Source organism: Tamandua tetradactyla, chromosome 3 (assembly GCF_023851605.1).
Source record: "Tamandua tetradactyla isolate mTamTet1 chromosome 3, mTamTet1.pri, whole genome shotgun sequence".
Lineage (NCBI taxonomy): Eukaryota > Metazoa > Chordata > Mammalia > Pilosa > Myrmecophagidae > Tamandua > Tamandua tetradactyla.
This window is the reverse complement of record NC_135329.1, coordinates 38,711,478-38,727,759: the sequence shown is the minus strand read 5'-3', so window position 1 is coordinate 38,727,759 and position 16,282 is coordinate 38,711,478. Positions and strand designations below refer to the sequence as shown.

Genomic DNA, 16,282 nt, shown 5'->3' with positions numbered 1-16,282 from the left:
CATGATGGTTATGATAATGTCTTGGGGAAATATTGAGCCTCATCCTAAATACAATAAAGGTTCATAATTAACACTCCATTTCTTTCCCTCTCCTGAACAGACTTAAATTCATATATTCAAGATAAAATGAATTCACACAAAAAATAGAAATCTAAAATTAAATATTTAATTAGAACTCTGATTTGCTTTAAAGATAGGTGGCATTGCACAGGCTATATTACACTCTCTTTATAATTTTTTTTGACAAAAAAGATACGTTCATTTTAACAGGCCACTTTAATATTAATACATGTGTAATAGGATTGAAACTGAAAATCAGCTAAAGATGGTACATTTTACATTATTGGGAAAATTACAGTTTTGAATTGTAAAAACATTTATTTTTTAACAATTTACCTACATTAATCAAAAAATTACAGCATATTTAATAATTTTACAAATTCTTCATAAAAAATATATCTCTGTACAAAAAGGTCTTTTGCACCTACTTCATGTCAGCAGCATGTGGTGGAATGGCAAGATGGGACAGTGGGAATGACGATGGGTTGACCTGATCATAATGCCAGCGTTCTGTTTTCCCCTTTTTATAATAGCTTTTTTGTTGTTGTTTACAAAATATTTTACAGAAGAAAAAAATTATTGCAGCTAGCCTGAAGAAAGGCAAGATGTGTGAAACAAGCAGCAGTTTTAAACAGCTTTGAAGCACATAACCTGCTTTTTAGCATGTGGTTGTTTTCCCTCGCATGTGTTCTGGTTGCCCTCGGGGAAGAGTCTTCTAGACCTAACTCAGCAAACTTATTTCCTGACTGCCTTAGCAAGATCCTTCAAACACCTTGCAGGAGAGTTCATTAAATACTGCACACACCCTGTGTATAAACTAGGCAGAATTCTCACCAAGAGAATGTCATTGAATTTTTTAAATAGCATGCTCCAAACTGGCAACCAAAGGATGGCTGGATTTTGCACACAAAGGAAAATAATGTCTAATTTGATATGTGTTTTCTCGTATGTATCTCCTGTCATTTCAGGATTTTATAACGTCATTGACCAGCAAGCAGGCCAGGGATGTGGGAACAGAGACATTAATTCAGACTCTGAAGTCAGCATTTTGCACCTAGTTTGAATGATTCAAACTTAGATATGTACAATATATATAGATATGTATATATATACACCTAATATATATAGTAACCCTGTTCTCCCTTGCACACAATGATCATCAAACTTCCTTAAATTTTTCTTTTAGTTCAAAGTGTGTGTTCGAAGCTTGGCTCCTGCTGACCTCATCTAGTATACTGAAAAAAAGACTATGCAAGGACTCCAGTTTGTAAAGCAAATCTCCCCAAATGTTATCAGACAGACAAGGGAAAAAATATGCAGATTATTGAATGTAATAACATGGAATCATTCGTAAAAGGCAAAGAAGGGACTAGAAGAGGTCAGTTACGCCTGCCTACCAGCATCTTAAAACAAGTAACAGAACAATTGGGAACCAAGTAAAAACAATTTACTAAAATGTCCAAATCAATATGATGACTTAGAGAAATGATCTATTATTCTGACAGTTTGGGTGAGTTTTTCTTCTTTTCACTTTTTTTTTTTAACTTTCACAGTCCTGCATTTAAACATGCAACAGAAAAACAAATATATCAGTGTTAAATTTTGATATGGTCATTATAAACAAGTGAAGAACAATTTTAACTTCCTGATATTTCTATTACTGCCACTCTGGAATATAAGAAAGGAGAGATTTTCAATGCATGGGATATGCATTTCAAAATCAAACGAAGTAAACAGTACCTTTTCAAATATTTTTATCAAACAGGTAAAAGTAAAAAGAAACATGATATTTACTTTGAATTTGTTAGGTAAACACTCTCATTGTCACATTTTCTACTTCCTTTTTTATTTTATCAACATTGGGGATTATCCATAAATCATCTAAACTGTAACTCATAATCTACCTATAGTGAATTTTGTACCTTTAAAACCAGAGAAACTTTCTTTCCATCTAGAATTAAAAAGCATGAAAAAAAGGCAAATTAATATTTTTTAAATGCCAGCAAGAGAGCAGAGTGTGTGTAAGTTTACCTTGCCTCCAAAGGAAAATTTGGATTTTTGATCCTGAACAATTTCCACTGAGTTCAAGGTGCTACTGCAATGTACTGTCTTTCAATGCAATATCAGAGGATGGCACACCAAAATAATAAAAAAGTGGTAACAATGCAAAATGGAAGATTGCATTGTGAGCTCAATCTTACCAGCTTGTGGGCTATCTAAAATAAATTATTATTCACAATTTTTACATGGCAAATAACAGTTGCTGCAACACCCCCTGCTGTTAAGTGGTATAATATTGAAAATGATTGGCTGACAATAGTAGTAAAGAAAGAAAACATTGTGGGAAATAAAGATTTCTCATTGGGCATCTTCAATTAATTCAACATATAAATGTAGCTGATAGAGACAATAACAAAATAAATCTATTTAATACCATATTTCCTTTTAAACCTGTGCCATACCTGGGGATTTTATTTTTGTAACACACCAACTAAACTGATGGTGGAATGTTTAGCTTGGCAATATGAGAGGATGCATATATACAATGGATAGTGTGTATAAACCCTGTGTAAATAGTTTTTTAATCAGAATCTTACTCATTCATAACACACTAGTGCAAAAAATTGTGCATCAAAAATTCTGCAATAGAACAGCTGACTGAGAAATTTGCAATTGGCCCTAGTTATGGACACTGAGGCGCGCTGTGAGTTCCTCAAAGGTTGTCAGGTCTCAGGGATGACATTGTGAAACATTTGTAGGTGTGTGCATCTCTCAGAAAGGATGTCTTCTCCACGAAAGCTTTTTTCAGAGTATGTGTGTTCATGGGGTTAAAAAAAAAACATATTGTGGTGCTATCATTTTGTTACTGCACCCAAAGGATGTATCCAAGTGCCCAGAAGATTGCATTGAAAGGCATCCCAGCCACACAAATATATGAAAGTCTGAGGCATTAAGTATGACAGATTGGCATGATGTGGCAGTCTTCCTTAATGTGCCTTGATTTCAAGCAGATGCAGCCAGGCGTTTTGAATCCACTTTCAGAATTTTGTATTTTGATCCTCAGAAGACTCTGACACATTTGACTAGAAATTTTTGCTGCATGTATGCCAGTAGAAGATGTTAAAGGTCGCTGCAGCAAAGCCAAGAGTAGAAGGGAGAGTGGTATATGGCACCAAAGGAATTACTGCTTGTCCATCAGAGGTATGGCTATGAATCAGTCCTGTTGGGGCACTGAGGGCTATACCACTGTACAAACTGTGTTCAGAGTTGTGTCAAACCTCACAGCCTTTGCTTCTGTGGGTTTTAAGTTTGTATCATACATGGGGTTTTCAAATGAAGCTTGTCCATTGCTGTTTTCATGTCCAGCATAACCATTGTATTGAACTTTTGGTCTTGTTCTAAAGTAAAAAAGAAAGAACAAACTATTAGAATGCTGATTTCAATAAAAATTCTGTAACACAACTGTGATTATTCATGAGATGACTCCTGAATAAGCAGGGAGTCATACATAAAAGATGGGGTACAATGAAAGAAAAGGGTACACATATTCATACACAGTAGAGTTTATATCTTTATTGCTATTAAGCATTATAACAATGAATTCATAAAATAGAAACAATTTCCCAAATCAAAGAATCATCTATGCTTTCTACTAATACTCTTGGCAAACTGGAAGTAGACAGAGATTGGAATTAGATAAATTTTGCTCTGAATATCCACCTATCACTTAGAAGTTCTGTGACCCTGGCTAAGTCATTTAACTTCTTAATATTACCTGTAAAATAAGTTAACTTTTTAATACTCTCAGTAAAATAAGAATGCTGATCATCATGCCTGCCTTTTAGAGTTGCTAAAATTAAATTAATTCATAATATAATGAAACTAATTCAGTATCGATACAGACATTCACTAGGTGTTAGCTACTTTTGTAATATTTTGTCTTTGGGGAATTAAAAATGAGACAGTTGTAGAAAATAAACTATACTTAATATAATAAATGATCATTTACACTTTTTAAAAAAGAAAACCTGTAATTACTTCTGTAATTTAAGAACTGGAGGATTTTTGGATAGAAAAGACCTAAAGATCACCTGGCTCCCTCTTTTTTCAGAAGAAATGATGCAAGAAAAAAATATGCCAGGTGGTAAAAAAAACAGAACGACACTAGTAAAAATATCACTTGAAATTGGATGTTAAGAAACCTCTGTTTTAGTAATTGACTAGTATGTTTTTTTTTGAAGTTACAATATGCTCATTAAGAAAAAGAGAAATTTAAAGGTAAGCCTTATAAAACTAGGTTTCTATCAGCAGAAAAGCAATTTGCAACCTCCCTAGGAATTGAGAGATCTTTGGCAATGAATTTGGAAAATGTTCCAGCAGCAGAAATTAGTAAACAAATTCTGTTAAATGTTAGCGATGCTAAGAACTGGCTAAAAAAAAATCATTAAGTCACCCAGATCTCAAGTAAGTGCTGCTCCCACATTGCTAAGAGAAATGTGATGGAGTTGGAAACTTAAAAGCTGACTGTGGAGAGAGAACCCTGTGGAGGACCTTGTCAGAAATTCTGTCTCTGATTGAGAAAACAGTGTTTAAGTACATAAGTAACAACAACAAAAAATACACTCATAAATGAGAATAAATAAAGTTTTATTTGGAGAAATATAAAGCCAACTTATTAAAAAAATTATATCTTCAGAGAGTAAGAAATCAGTGGAAAGTCAGCTAATAAGCTAGTTCTTTCCCTGGGCAGGTGGCAAGATTTCAAAAGGAAATGGGTTTGTGAAGCACCCGGGCAACTGGGCACTAAGGTTTTTTGCTTCTGGAAAAATCTCACATTCCTTATACAGCCCAGGAGCAGAAAACTAAAAGACCCTACAGATTCAGGAGTTACAGTGGTCTAATAGCTGCCATCCTCATAGCAATGAGACCAGAGAGCCTTCCTTTTTCTTCTAGGTACATCAAGCCTCTTGGACTTTGGTACAGCCTTGGGAAGGAAGCAACTCAACCACGATGAGATTAAATGTACCGCCAGCCCAGGAGAATGGAAACACATAACTGGCATCAAATTCATATCAAATAATGAGTGATGTCTCCTGCATATCTGGTTTTAAGACAGATTTATTCCAATTCTATTACCCTTGCTTAGAGTTTTCTAAGGTTTAAAGAATCAAGCTGACATGTTTATCGAATATGCCTTCAATGCTAGGTCGTCTTAAAATTAACATATAATCAGAGGGCATGTTTAATTTATGTATAAGTATATATGACTGTGTGGGGTTATCTTTTTAAAGGAAAAGGAAAAAGCTGAAGATAGTTTTCTCTGAGACACAAATAAAAGCATGCGTCATGGGGAGGCACACTGAGGCAAAGCTCCTGTGACTTGTGGATTTGCATTCCACGCCTAGGTACAGGGGAGGTGATCAGATGCTTCCCCATCGACAAGCAAAATGTCAAATCCTGAAGAAAATATTACTTGACTAGATCCTTTCCCTAGGGTAAACATGAATGGTAACAAAAGCAAAAATGAATTTGGAGGAATTACACCTTGTAAATTTGTTTCTATTCAGATAATATATTACCAGGAGGAACTTATGAAAGAAGATAGACTGTTGTCTATATTTCTTCAAGAAGACAAACACTTCCAAAAGTATAATTTATTGGATAAGGCTGGTGGGATATATTTCTATGTTCACTAAATTTTAAGTTAGCCCCAAACAGTAATTTCAGCATAAAACCCACCAGATTTGGGAGCATAGATATTTTTCCCTCATAAGTTAATAAACAAACATTAGACAATTTTAATCTGTGTAAACCCCATCTGAGAGTTCTTTCCCTGACTAACAATTTAACTTCAGAGCATGACTAGTCATAAGAAAGTGAAGATATGTATTTTAGCAGCTAATACATATATTTTGAAGGAAAATTTTTACATTTTTGTTAAGAAAAATATAAGAAAAAAAGACAAACAAGATAAACATTTAAGAAGGCAGATGCTTGAAACTGATCACCATTAAAACAAACAACAAAGAGAAAAATACCCTCTTATAGGCTTTTTACCAGGAAAAAATTAATAAAAGTATCTTGTTTTCTATAAATAAACATTGGGGATATTTAACATACCTTATTCTTACTTCAGGGGGTCATGATTTTTTAAGATATGATTAGTTTGGAATGCTACTGTTCCAAAAAAGTATTTCAGAGCCATTTGGCAATGTCAAGTTCTTCCAAAGAATACATTATCTATATAGAGACAAATAAACATGGAATATATAATTCCTCCAAGTTCTATTTTTTTGGCATTCATGTTAGCCCCAAGAAAAGGATAGAGTCAATTAAAGTTGGTTTTCCCCAACTTTTGACATTTTCAAGTCAGTAGGGATACGGAAATCAACACATGTTCAGAACAGTTTTTCAATAAATGGAACATGTGATATTGCTTAGTACATAGTAAAAGCTCAACTTTTATTTATTGAAGGAAATTATGAATGAAAAATTTATGTATCATAGGTTTATGGGGTTGAAAAGGGCCATAGAGTTCATTCTGTTCCACTTTCCCCTGAACTGGTGTAATATCTTTTAAATGCTTCCAATAGATGATCAGGTGGCTTTAAAGTAGAAATCTTTACTTGAATGCAAAGCAAGGCATGTAGCTTATTTAAATAATTACTCAGAGGAGTCCCACTGAAAAACTATGGTAAAAACTCTGGCATGTAAGCACTCTGAATATAAGAGAGGCTATTGCCTAGCTATATACAAATATAAGTGAGTGGGTGTGGAGCTAAACACTTTACAACCACAAAGTTTTCTGACAAATGACATTTCTACAGTACCTGTGTTTGTAGAGGTAAAATGCAAACCCTGATAAAATTAGAGCAAAGAATGGAACCAAAATGGCAGCTGCTACGGAACCGCTACTAGTGCCATGATAATGATTTGAAGACTCTTGGTCGGAGCTTAAAGGATCTGGAAATCAAAAAGAATATTTAATGTGTAGTCATTTTACTATACTTCAAACAAGAAATATTTTATGATACATTTTATAAATGAACATAAACTCTTCAAGAAACAAAATGGCTTCAATTCCACAGGGATCCAACTGATACTTTTTTCAAAGACTTTATTATCCATCTTGATGATCAGGATACAAAAAGTGGATAATCCTTCACTAACATGCAATGAAACTAGGCCTAATTTCATATATTTGGCCTAATTTCATATATTCTATTTAACACATTTAGTGCCATGAATTGTAATCAGAGCAATCCGAAAACAACAGAGTTGTTAAGAAGTATGCTTGGTTTTAGAAGTATATTGCCAGAATTTATGGGAAAGATATTGTATTTCATTATTCTTATTTTTGATAAACCATAAATGCAAAGAAACATTGAAATATCTAAAATATTTAAATAGCAGTGTGAATTACATGTCTTGAATTTTCACATAAAATTTTAAAAATGATATTATCGTTTGCCTCATTAGATGTAGGGCTATGGTGGCCAGTATCTTAGGGTCTAATGGGAAATTATTTTGTAACTGATGGCTTTTTTGGCTATTGTTTTTTTTTAGCATATACTTTTGAAACCTTTCTATATCAGCACATGTGAATCAGATTTAGTTTTCCTGTTTTAGTTTTGTTTTCAGATGCATTCACCTCCCACTTTGAAAGTAAAATATACCAGCTACATGTTCTCTCTAAATCCAAGCATCTAGCATATGAGCTAAAGTCAGCCAATAGTATATTTCTACCCTAGGCATTGAATTTTTAGAGAGTGATGCCAAGCATCATGAAATGGCTTAGACTTTATTCTATTGACTGGGGTAGTGGCAAAAGCCTTGGTGGCATAATCAAGTGTCCAGGCAGCAAGCAGTTTCCATTGACAGCAGAGCCAGGAGTCACATTGAGTAGTGATGACACCATCTGATCAACGGTATGTTGTTCAGATGGTGACAACTTCATGGGTTTGTGGTGAGATTTAAATGGAGTAATACATGTCAATAGCTTGGAACAATTTCTAGTACGTAATTTTCATTAAGGTCACTTATGTTTACTAGAATTCATAAGTTCCATGAAGTCAGGGTGGTTTTGGTGAGCTTTCCTCTGGAATCCCAGGGCCTACAACGGTCACTGGAACATGGTAAATGTTAAATGTTTATGGAATGAATAAATGGTGCAGTCTTTGTAGTATTTCAGCTCCCAAATATCTACTGGTTTCCATTAAGTTACCATACCTCGTTCTTCAGGTTTCTATAATTCTGGAGGTCTCTTTACCTCTCACATATTTGTATTCTGCTTAGATTAATCAAAGCTGCTTTCTGTTATCAGTAGCAAGACTATATATTTTGGTCACAATAGGTATTAAAATTCCAATCGATACTACTCTGAAAGGGCTTCGTGCCATTTCCACATAGCAGAGAAATACAAAAGCAGGTTTTTGTGTATTATACCTCCAACTTTGCTTTTAAATAATTTTGTTGTCTGGAGAACCTCATTAATTTCAATCATTTGCCCTTGTCTTAATAACGTGAAAGGTAATGCATGTACATGCTATTAATTAGAATGTTATAGAAGGATATAAAAATAAATAGTATAGAGAACAATCATAATAAAGGATTAATCCCCATCTTATAACTTATTCTTCTACTTTAGTGGTTAATAAGTTTTATGAATACTTCCAGCAGTGTATTATTAGTATGCATGGCTGTATGTTTGGTTTCTCTTTCTTTACTATTTTTAAAGTTCAGGAATATTATTTACATTCCTCTGTATTGGCCTCTTAAATTATATTTTTGAGGTTCTTCTATAAGTTATATATAAATCAGTATTCCAGTGACTGCAAATACCATAACTGATTTAACCAGTCAACTTTTAGAAGGGCAATTAGGTTGTTTCTAGTCTTTTTCTATAAGTTTCAATGAGATATTTTGTCTCTATCTATACATGTGTAAAGGTCTAGATGCACAAAATATATTTAAGAACTAGAATTTTTGCCTAACAGAGTTTGTACATTTTAGTCTTCCTGTATCTTACCTAATTGCCCTCCAAAGAGGTGATCCAATTTCATTCCAAACATTGTTTCATGAGGATCATTTGACAAACAAGCTTGGATAATTGAATATTATCCAACAGCTGCCCTTATTCTTTTTCTCCTTCACTTCACTCTCCTTCTCCTCCCATTTTTTCTCTTTCATATTATCATTATCGCTAGTATTGTTACTACTACTACTCAGTCACATCAAATAGCATTTACTCATTTATTAATTTATTTTTATTTTTTAATTTTATTTTGCATGGGCAGGCACCAGGAATCGAACCCGGGTCTCTGGCTTGGCAGATGAGAATTCTGCCACTGAGCCACTGTCGCACCGCCCAGTATTCAGTTATTTTTCAAATCTACATGTAAGAGTGAGCAGCTTTTCATGTTATAAGATGACTCATTCAATTTTAAAAGAACGTTATTGAAAAATAATTCACATGCCGTGTAACTCCTCCATTTAGATTGCACAGTCGGTGCTCTTTAGTACAATCACAGGGTGGTGTAATCACCATAGCAATCTAATGTTAGAACATTTTAAGCCAAAGAAAGAAACCCGGTACCCACTAGCAGCCACTCCTCACATACCCTCTCCCTCTCCTCTCAGGCCCTAGCAACAATTAATCAACCTCATATCTATGTAGTTATGCCAGTTCTGAACATTTCATAAAAACGGAATTATAAAATATGTGATTCCATGTGTCTGACTTCTTTTACTTAACGTAATATTTTCAAAGTCCGCCCCCACTGTAGCACATATCAGTACTTCATTACATTTTATGACTGAATGATATTACATTTTTCTAAAGCAGTTGCACCATTTTACATTCCCAACAACAATGTATGACATTTCTAATTTTTCCACTTGATGTTTCTGCCTTTTTGAACATAGCCATTCTCTTGAGTGTCAAATAGCATCTAATGGTTGTTTTGATTCATATTTCCCTAAAGACTAGTGATGTTGGACATCTTTTCATGTTCTTTTTAGCCATTTGTGTATTGTTGGGAAAATATCTATTCAAATCTTTTACCATTTTAAAAATTAGGTTGTCATTTTATCATTGAGTCGTAAATGTTCTTTGCATAATAGGGATATGAGTTCCTTGTCAAATGCATGATCTGCAGATATTTTCTCTCATTCTGTGGGGTGCCATTCAATTTTAATGAGGAAACCACAATTTATTGTTAAGTTTCTTACATAAGTTTTTGCACTAAAATTGTCTTTCAAACTAATTTGGTTTTAATATCCATTTAGTGATAATCACTTTTCTCAGTTCATCTATAGACTAGAGGTAATTAGGAGGTTATTTTTCCTCAAAAAATAGATTTTAGCCATAACTCTTAAATGAATTGTTATTGTTGAAGCATTACTTAAGCATAGACTTTTCTAATTAGTTAAATGGAAGATTTGTTTGTGATTCAAATTATTTTGTAAGGAAATTGTTTTTCCTGACCATAAGCTCATCATCACATGAAAATAAATATTACTTGTTAAACAAAGCTGCTATTTTATTAGATTAAAAAAGAACAGGGTAATGCAAAGAAAATCTGTGACAACAAGATGATAATTCAGACTGAGTTCTCTGGATTAGTAAACTTTGATATCTACACAGTATCTTGTACAATTCATGAGGGTGTCCTTAAACAAAATTACTAGAGTATGTACTAAAGGAAGACAGGGAGAAAAAAAAAATATGTAGGATTTGGCTTAGAGCAAGAGAAAACTTTACCCTTTATTAGAGTTGGCCTAATGCATTAATTTCATTTTATTACCTCAAGAGAATTTAATATATTATCTCAACCATTGATAGCATTATAATTTAAAGCTCTTCTACTTGAAAGTATTGAATTTAGAATGGTGGCATTAGAGTATTTTGTGATTAATTATTCCTTTTGATCAAGGTTTATTAAAATTATAATACAATATAATTTGGCATATATTTCCTTTGGAGTCCCTCATGAAATGAGTTCATCAATAATAATCATCACAAAATATCAGACTCATGTTCCTCTGAAAGGTAGCTTTGCTATCAAAGACTAAATGAAAAGATTCTTTATAAAATTAATATGTCAATAGTCACCTACAAGTAAATTTTAATATAGTTCCTGTTATTCAGGAGTAACGTGGTAGCAATCTCATTACAAAAATGTATTCTCTTTATCTGAGTTGTAACAAGGACTATAATAGTGACTTTTTGTGAAAAGAGCTTTACTATGAACAAAGCAATTGCTTATATTGTATTTTACTTAATGTTCAAAACAACCCTGGGCACTCATTTCTGTACTGAGTCTTTTGATGAAGAAATAGGCTCAAGGATGTTGTAACTTATCCAAGATTACAAAACAAGAAAGAGGTAAAATTCAAATGGATTTTTTTTTCATTTGTAATGAAATATACTGCAGAAAATTGTTCTCTATTTCATGTAATACATTGCATAAAGTTATTCACTGAAGAGTTCCTGTAAGCAGATGTGTAAGATGTAAGATGTGTAAGATTTTATTTCTAATTTTAACCATTAAAGCAACTGCATTAGATATGCTCAAAATACACAAAACACACTTTTTGGATTCAAAGTTATAGGGATAAACTTGTTAAGTGAAAGAGTACACAGTTAATATGATGAATCATCTTGCCAAATTGTATATGTCTGCTTATACTTATACCACAATTTAATATACAAGGGTTTATAAATACAATCCAACCAATACCAGTATTTCAAAAAAATTACCTTTGATAATTAGAAATGATCTCTTTGTTACCATAATACATATTTTTTGAAGTTGAAGATCATTTTATAAGTTTGTTGGCCACTTTTAATTACTCTTTCATAAAGTTTTCTTAGGGTAAATGTAGTTTGATCATTCTTTACTTGTATATACACTTTGCTTTAATTTGATTTTAAAGTCTTTTTTTTCTTTAATTGAGAAATTGTGGGTTTATAGAAAAGTCCTGAATAAAATACAGGATTCCTATATCCATCCTATGCCACTCCTTGCATTAGGGGGGATCATTTGTTACAACTGATGAAAGAACATTTTTATAATTGTACTACTAACTATAAGCAGCATGGTTAAACTTAGGTTTCACTGTTTGTGTAGTGCAGTTACATGTATTTTTTAAAAATCTTTCTTCTATTACCATAACTACAATCTACCATTTCCCCTTTTAACCATATACAGATATATATTTCAGTTCTGCCCTGTTCACAATGTTGTGTTGCCATCATCACCACCCATTATCAAAACATTTCCATCATTCTAAATAGGAACCCTGTACATTTTAAGCCTTAACAGCCCTTCCCACCTCTACCCTGCACCCTGGAAACCTATATTTTAGATTCTGACTCTATGAGTTTGCTTATTCTAAGTATTGATTAAGTGAATATTTTGTCATTTTGTGCCTGGCTTATTTCCCTCAATGCAATGTCTTCATGATGTTTTTATTTTTAATATATTTTTATAATATGGATATTAATTCCTTATCTGGTATACATACAGCGAATTTTATTTCCAGCTTTCTACTTGTCCACTTTACCACTCAATTTTTTTTCCCCCATTAGGTTGTTAGTCTTTCCCATTGTTTTTGTTTTTTCCTTTTGGAACCATGACCTTTCCATTATTTCTCAGATAATCATTTCAAGATCAAACTGATATTTGCTTGAATAAATTCCACAAGTGCAGCTTACCTTGTCTTTCTAGCTTGAATTTACCGAAGTCTTTTCCATGTATGTCACCTTGAAAAGTAAACCCCCCTCTTTCAAGTCCTGATGATACCTGATATGGAAGGAAAGGAAGAAAAATAGGTATGGAAAGGATTCATAATCTCTGCTCATAACATGACTTTTCTTACTTTTAGATATTCAATGTTGGGGCCCAGGTCAGGTTTTTCATGAAGCCGGTCTCTGACTGCTGGCAAGGCCACATCAGAGTAATCTTGGAGGCACGGTCCCTTGGTCTCCAGTGGGATGAGGTCTGACCTGGGCTGCACCTTATCTAATCTGGTCTTGCCGTGAGAAAGCTCTGCCTCTGCAGTTTCAAACTAGCTAATTAACACTCACTCTGTTCTCAAGAAAATTCTTGATGTCAAGCACGTTCTCATGGACTGCACAGTCTTATCTAGACTCTATTGTTAAACAGTATAAAATAAGCTTGAGCTGGCTTCTCGTGGTCACTGTCATTGAGCTGAGTCAGGCAATGACCCACCTAGCCCCCGCTTTCCCTTAAACTCTGTTTTGTGTTTTTTCTCAATCTCCCACTGCCCCTTCTGCTCCTGTCTGAACAGTTAGTTGCTTGAGCTGGACTCGGCAACTGGCGCTGAAACAGGGACCTGGTAGGGGAACTCTTACAGCGCACAGTGAGGAGATGCTGGAGGGATCCCACTGCAATACTACAAAGAGCTACTAAGAGCAAAAAAAAAAAAAAAAAAAAAAGGTAAAGAGCTACAAAGAGCTACAAAAAGGTAAGGAGCGAATTGAAGGTATTTTAAGCTAGGTGTCAAACATGGGGTATTTAGGTTCAGCAGGAAACTCTATAAATCTATGATGTCCACTAGAGGCACAAAATTTTCTCAGTCTCAGTTAAAAACTTTTCTTAGTCATGTACAGGACAGCTTCCCATGGTTTCCAGAAGAAGGTACAGTTAATCCTCCAACTTGGCCAAAGTAGGAGAACAACTAAAAAGTAGGTATGCGACTCTTGATCTTAAACATACTTCAGTATGTATTTTTACTTTGTGGATGTTAATTTGTGATCTGCTTTCTTCAGATCAGGAATGTGTCAGAATGGTGCAGTCGGTACAAAAATCTTCATTCTCTGTTGCCGTCACTGACCTTCCTAACTCTACAACCAATGATAAAAAGAGGAAGGATGATAAGCCAGGAACAGATGATGCCTTTTTACTTTCTCTTCCTTTTCTTTCTCGGGCATCTCTTGGTCTGCCTTTAATGACTTATCCTGATTTAACCACACTTTCTATGGAGGAAACACTGCCTAATTTATGTCATGATACTGCTTTCCTGAATGCGGGCCCACCACATAAAAAGCCGTGGTGACACGGGGAAGAAGATACTACTGAAATTGTAACAGGAAACTGGATTGTTCAATTACACTGGCCATTAAGTGGTCTTTGCAAACATTACTGAAAAATCTGAACTGGGTCCTAACAATTAAATGCTAAACATTTCATTTTGTACCCCTCCTTCCAGGAACACATTTTTAGTTAAAAAATGGGAAATCATTAGAGAGGTGAACATCAAGTATACATATATACTATACGTTATGTCATTCTTGGTTCTTAACATGGTAATGAATTCGCAACATTACATTCGTATGTGAATTTCCCTTAGTAAAGGGGGACAACCATGCAAGTTAATAAATATTCTAGTTTGTGTGAAACTCATTTTGTATTACAACTTTTGGCCAGGTGTACAATCATCTAAGGCGATATACCCTCAATCAGATAGGCAATTACAACCCAGAAAAATGTTTATCTTACTAAGGAAGCAGATTAAGGGAAAAATCTCAAATGTCTCTGTTTGTCTAGAAAGGACAGTTCAGGAATTTTAAAGTGGTTCTTGCTTATCAGATAGCCTCAGAAAAATTTCAGTTGTGCCCCACAGTAGCTGAATGTGGTATGAATAAGAATAGAATGAGGACTCAAGTTCTGGGCCTGCCCCCAGCAGTAGCCACACAGGGATTCTTGGCCAAATTATTTTTCCTCTCAGAAACTTGATTTCCTCCATTATAAAATGAAGTGGCAAAATGCCCAAGCTATTTAAAAAGAAGGATTGCTTGGTTTTCCAGGGAAAGACACAGTACTCTCCTCTTGGAAAGCTTCAGTTGGTTGCCACACCTCTATGCTGGCAGAGTAATGACTAGAGAGCATTTGCTTTATTTCACATCTCTCAAAAGTACTTACATAACCGTCTAGTCCCCAGTTGTCATTTTCAAACTTGCTTACAAAAATATCTACTGGACCCTTAATGTGAAAAGCTTTCAGAAGCAAGTGGGCTTCCTCCTTCTTATAAACACCTGTGAAAGAGTCAAAGTCAGTTATTCGTACATTGCAGGAATTCACAAGAACAATTCATTCAGATATTTAATCCATTCGATTTATAATATGGTGTGGAAAAGAGAATTTATTAGTTAATAGAAAACTTCAACAGTACTTTTTTTTTCATTTTAACTTTATTACCTCTTTTTTTTTTTATAATAAATTCTTAGGAAATCTTTGTCTATCTTGAGTAGGTATAATCTATTTCACTCAATTTACCCCACAGAAAGAATAAAGGTAACATTTATTCAATTATGCTAATAAAAAGCCTAACATTTTTATTCATATTTTATTTGTTTCTGAGGAATAGGGAAAAAAAGAGACCATAACAATAACCTAAAATGCAGCTATTTATAAGATAAATTGATATACTCACTGCATGAAATGACCAGCAAGGAGAGCAAAGTGTGAAGGACATAGTTTAGAAGATCCTGAGATACTGGGCATAAAGTGATTAACAGTCACACTCTGAGCAACGTCTGATATGGTTGAAACGGCTGTTTAATGGTATTGCACAGAGTTTTATCGTTTGACACAAATGGGGAATATGCTTGCAACTACAATTAGTCCCCTACACGAAGGAGGTAAAAATAAACAAATAGTAAAAAATGAAAATTGAACTTAAAATGAACCCTGTGCAGAGGAGGTAGCTTTAGGCAATAGGCATATTAATAATTTCAGAAAGAATATAGCAATTTCCAATAATTTATATTAGAGAAGCAAATCTCTACTATTCCAGGAATAGTGTTCGCTGTCAGAGCACACAGGATAGCTGAAAATCCATTGCTTCTGGTCAACTGGTAGATGGAGTCCCTTTAGTTTGGAATACTGCCCATTTCCAATGCTGGCAGCCCTACAGTCTTTGGTAACTGACTAAAATTATGAATCTTTGAATCCTAGTTCTATAAGTAGAGATCATAAAATACCACTTTGGAGGGTTTTTGTTTGTTTGTTTTTAGATTAAATAGCATCCAACAGGATATCAACAACATAAATGTTAATCTCTCTTCTTCCTCTTCCCTCGTGTATAGTCAGAACTCAAACACCCAAGAAGAATACGCATTTCTGGGACACAGCTAGAGCACCTCTTCATCCAAACAGTTTCCCAAGTTGAAATGAGCAATTTCCCAACACTGAAC

General features: G+C 34.1%; 1 protein-coding gene across 1 annotated transcript in view; it reads right to left on the bottom strand.

Annotated features, from left to right (window-relative positions):
* Window positions 1–203: 203 nt before the first annotated feature.
* Window positions 204–16,282, bottom strand: part of CSMD1 (CUB and Sushi multiple domains 1) — a 519,811-nt gene continuing 503,732 nt past the window's right edge. The window contains 4 exon segments of the mRNA XM_077151716.1: window positions 204–3,458; window positions 6,891–7,023; window positions 12,779–12,866; window positions 15,009–15,121. Of these exon segments, the coding sequence (XP_077007831.1) occupies window positions 3,299–3,458; window positions 6,891–7,023; window positions 12,779–12,866; window positions 15,009–15,121 (494 nt within the window). The 3' untranslated portion in view covers window positions 204–3,298.